The sequence below is a fragment of the Micromesistius poutassou genome (assembly GCF_964030765.1).
Source record: "Micromesistius poutassou genome assembly, contig: SCAFFOLD_7007, whole genome shotgun sequence".
NCBI lineage: Eukaryota > Metazoa > Chordata > Actinopteri > Gadiformes > Gadidae > Micromesistius > Micromesistius poutassou.
The window spans coordinates 1-4960 of record NW_028178745.1 but is presented as its reverse complement, the minus strand read 5'-3'; the positions used below and the strand labels follow the sequence as shown (position 1 = coordinate 4960).

The following is a 4960-nucleotide window of genomic DNA, read 5'->3' as shown; positions in this document are numbered from 1 at the left end:
CGAGCGGTTTAGGCTGTGTAAGTTTATTATAATAATAATAAAACTAATGATTACAATAGGTTGCCTCACACTTTGTGCTTGGCACCTAATAATAATAATAGTTACAATAATAATAATAAAAACAATAATACTTTATTATTATAATAAAATTATAATGATAATAATTAGTATGAATATTAATTGTAAATTCATGTTTTCTTTCAGGGGGGATGGACTTTGTGTTTGATTGGCTGTGGGTCCTGTCATGTTTAGAGATGATGTCATTCTGTTTTGGAGCTCATTTCTTCTGTTCTCTTCTGTCCTGTCCTAGACTCAGCGACACCTTGGACCGAGGGGAGAGAGCACATAATGGATGAACTCGGTGAGGGTTTTATAGAAGTTTTATAGAAATAACATAGTTATGTTATTCAATCATGTCATTTCATTCAAAAATACTCTCAGCTTTTGTGATTTATGTTTGAACATCCCTCCTTACTAATAATACTTTTTTTGTGTTATCAGGCTAACAGAGCATAAACAGTGTTGAACTACTAACCAAAATAAATAAATAAAGGATGTCCCCCTTCTGGCAGCACGGTGGTACTGCAGGTGTTGTTAGTTTCCTCCTCCAGCAGGGGGAGCAGTAGAGCAAGAGGAGCTTGTCTTTGTTATGCGTTCAATTAAGTGAGGGTTACACCTCATGCACACTACCTCTGTCCGTCGACGGATGACGAAGGGCGTGTCTGACGTATGGGGGAGTAGTCTTTGTGGACTCAGCCTGCAACAGGGGCAACACTCTGCTTGCGCTCTCCTTGCACCAGGCGTTATAAAGCCGGCTATTTCCTGCGTCTTCCTGCTTGTTGTTGTTATTGCTAAATGGATCCTGTAGTCGCAAGGACACCCTGTACGTGTACCACAGCAATCGCCCAATTCTTAAATCCATTCTTAAATCCCCCGCTGCCGGCCGGCTTTTTGACATTTCCACGGCGGGTTGTATCACAAACACCATTTCATTGGACAGAGTCCAAGTAGCGGCACACTAGTGTATTTGCATAACCGCAATCTGATTGGCCGACGGACCCGTCGCTTCCCGAAAAGTTTGAACATTTCTCAACTTTTGACGCAGGCCTTTGTCTGCGCATCTCTAGCACCTACGTAGCTCATTTTTCTGCATTGCACTAGTTTCAATTTGAGCTGGTAAATGTATTGCATTCTCCTCCACAGGGCCAGTTCTAGCTCTTTGGTAGCCCTAGGCGAGATTGAGTTTTTAGCCCCCCCCCCCCTTCCCATAACGAGCGGAGCGTTGCCCTGTTAATTAACATTACTATAATAAACATCACTGAAGACACATATTAACTGATTTACCTTTACTTTGCTTAACAGTTTCACCCATAAACATACATAAACAACCTCCATACATAAATTAAAGATGCTCAATAATATTTTACATTAAATTAACTATTAAAAAATAAGCAAAAAGGATCAAGTCTAATAAATTGCACATACAAAAATGCTACAAAGAATGTTCAAGGATATTTAACAAATGATGACAACTGTGCAAAAGCTCTTAAGCACACTGTAAGGACACTTTTATGTGTGCCAGTTTATGACCCATAAACTGGATTAACTATACACTCAAACTACAAACAAAAGTGCTATTATGGATACTGTACGTACCTCTACAAAATTAAAAGAGAGAAGTTCTTTGCCTATCTCAAATTATAATTTAACAGTTGTATCTGGCATTTCTATTCAGAGAATTAGAATTTGACTCAGTTCAGAGAGAGGTGACATCAGTTGTCCTTTCTCCTGAAGGTGCTGGGCTCTGCAAATATTGCCTGAGTTCATCAGCCCCTCCCCCCCCCCCCCCCCCCCCCACACACACACACACTTATTGAAAGATTATTTACAAAAATCATCAATTTAATCTAATAAGTAAACGCGTGGGGGGCTGACGGGGCGCCCTAGGATGATCATGTTTAATAAACATGTTTTATTTTGCTTGTTTAATTACAGTATCATCCCCTCCCTGGAAACTCTTTGTAGATACTGCTGTGATATTCAATCATATAGGAAGGTGAGAAAATTGGGTCAGAATCTTCTTGGTCGCCCTCTAGTGGACAGGTATTAGGAGAGAGTGAAGGGAGTGTCTGATGGTGCATCTCTAGATACGTGTTGTAAACGTTCATTCATCTCATCCTGGTTTCTTCTGGTTCAGTGATGCCCACGGAGGAGGAGGCCCCCAGCATCACAGAGTTCAACTCCTCTACCCAGCGGTTGCCCGTGGGCCAAGTGGCCCGCTTCACCTGCAATGCCAGTGGCACTCCAGAGCCCACCGTCAAGTGGCTCCACAACGGCAGGCCCCTGGAGAGGAACGGCACAGACGACCAATCGGAGGCCTGGGTGGAGAGGGGGTTCCTCTTCGTCAGAGGGGTGAGGTCTGGCGTGAACACGGTCTTCTGCATGGCGAGCAACAGCGCTGGCACGGCCAATCACACCGCTGAGCTGCTTGTCTTTGGTAAGATCTGGATCCAAGAAGAGATGTTTGTTGTTGATGTATTTATAACGTTGTTGTTGAGGTGTGTGTATATATATATATATATATATATTTCATAAATGTATGTGTATATATATACACATATACAAAATTATATATATATGTATGTATATATATATATAAATTTTTTTCATATATATTTATATATATATATATATATATATATGTGTGTGTGTGTGTGTGTGTGTGTGTCTATATGAGGACCTCTTTTCCAAAACACGATAAACGCCAAATCACTCTATTTCCTTGTTAAAAATGTACAGCAAGATGCAGTTCCTTTCCAAACCGCGACAAGCGCCAAACCTATTTTTTGCCTTCAACTTGTGGGACCTTGGGGAGCAGAGAGTGGTCCCGAGTGTGGAGGTCTTGTGGACCCCCCAGGGCAGCGGGACCACCTCGTGTGTGAGGCCGAAAGGGTTCACCTTGTCGGACTAGGGGGAGCAGAGAGTGGCCCCGAGTGTGGAGGTCTTTATTCCATGCTATATGGAAAGTCTATATATCCATGCTTTATTCCATGTTAGCTAAAGTTAACTTCAACGGTAACCTCAGTGCTAACGCTTACGTCAATGCAAGCCTCAGCGCTAATGCTAACGTCAACGCTAATGCTAACGTCAACACTAACTGCAGCGCTAACTTCAATGCTAACTGCAGCACTAACACTAACGTCAACGCTAACTGCAGCGCTACTGCTAACGTCAATGCTAACTTCAGTGCTAATGCTAATGTCAGCGCGTCAACGTCAACGTCCATTATTGTAGTCCACTATTGTAGTCCATTGTTGTAGTCCATGAGGGAGAGAGAGAGGCTAACAAAGACCACACTACCCTCCACCTCCAGAGTGCTGTGATGTCCACTGATTGCTCAACGAGCAACAGCTGAGTCAGAAGGCTAGAGCGAGACCAACTGAAAACGAATCCGGAATGAAACTAAAACTGATTCTGAAAAAAGTATAAATGATATCGAAATTCTGTTTACATTTGTATTGAAGATACAAATGTGTAGATTTGTTTAATTGTTTGAACGATGGTAAACGGTAATGATGGTCATTTTGACCAAGTTATGATGTCTTAAGTGGTTGAAGAGGATGAAGCATGAATCAGCGTTTTTTGAATTTTCCAACGGAAATTAATGGGGGGATTTGGGGCGAATAACCTGGAATATCTCGGGAATTATGAATAATATCATGTCTTGTTCTCCCGTCAGATGCCTGTGAACTCACACTGGACCCAAACACAGCCAACGGATACCTCTCTCTGTCTGAGGACAACAGAAAGGTGACGGAGGTTGGAGAGGACCAGTCGTATCCGGATCACCCAGAGAGATTTGACTCCCGGCCCCAGGTGTTGTGTAGAGAGGCTCTGACTGGCCGCTGTTACTGGGAGGTAGAGTGGAAAGGATGGGTTAAGATAGGAGTGACATACAGAGGAATCACAAGGAGAGGATGGGGTGATGACAGCAGGCTTGGAGGGAACAACAAGTCCTGGAGTCTTGTTTGTCGTGATGATGGTTACTCTGCCTGGTACAACGGTGGACAGACAGACATACGTCTCCCCCCCGCTGGCTCTACCAGAGTAGGAGTGTATCTGGACCGGCCTGCTGGCACTCTGTCCTTCTACAGAGTGTCCCGAGGTGTAGAAGGGTCCTCAGACACACTGACACACATCCACACCTTCAGGTCCACCTTCACCCAGGAGGACCTCCTCCCTGGGTTTTACGTAGGGGTAGGGCCGTGGGTGGAGGGTGACTCAGCGTCTCTGTGTCGGTTGTAGAAAGAAAAAAAGCAGGTGAACCGGTGTGCGCACGCGCGCGCACACGCACACACACACACACACACACACACACACACACACACACACGGTCCACAACAAGAGGTTAAGAGAGATTGTTTGTTTTACTGTGAGCCATGAAAGGCTAGTATGCATTACTTCAGTGTTAGTGTGAGTAGAGCAGCTCAGTGCCAAAGGAACCTGATTTAAAGCAGATTTTATATTTCATTCATAATAACCAGGAGGTCTGTGTTGTAAATGACTTTAAACTGAGTATTGATTCCTGGTGTTCTGTTGGGAACCAAACGGCAGCAGAACATGTTCAGTTATTAAAGATACGTGCACACCTGTTTATGATTAGTAAAGTCTGCAGCTTCTATTGTTTCAGTCCTTGTGTTTATTGTGTACATGTAAGGGACTATTTTTCTGTTGCATTTGCTAATGAAGCATAATTTTAATAAACAACTCAGTGGATCAACTGAATGTTCTCGTGTGTTCAGCCCATCATCATTCTCCTTTTATTACTAAATAATGTTACATAAGTGCCTTAAGAATAATAATTTGTTAATCAGAAATTATAAATAAAACAACAAATGTTGTTCTGATATTATTCTGGGACCTCCTCCCTGGGTTTTGGTTAGGGGGGGGGGGGGGGGGT

The 4960-nt window shown here is 43.1% G+C and overlaps 1 protein-coding gene across 1 annotated transcript; it reads left to right on the top strand.

Annotated features, from left to right (window-relative positions):
* The first annotated feature begins 214 nt into the window (after positions 1-214).
* LOC311373444 (stonustoxin subunit beta-like) lies at positions 215-4783 on the top strand. Its single transcript, XM_084490215.1, has 3 exons — positions 215-361; positions 2198-2497; positions 3740-4783. The coding sequence occupies exons 1-3, from the start codon at positions 349-351 to the stop codon at positions 4303-4305; spliced, it is 879 nt and encodes a 292-aa protein (XP_084346341.1). The 5' UTR covers positions 215-348; the 3' UTR covers positions 4306-4783.
* The last annotated feature ends 177 nt before the right edge of the window (positions 4784-4960 follow it).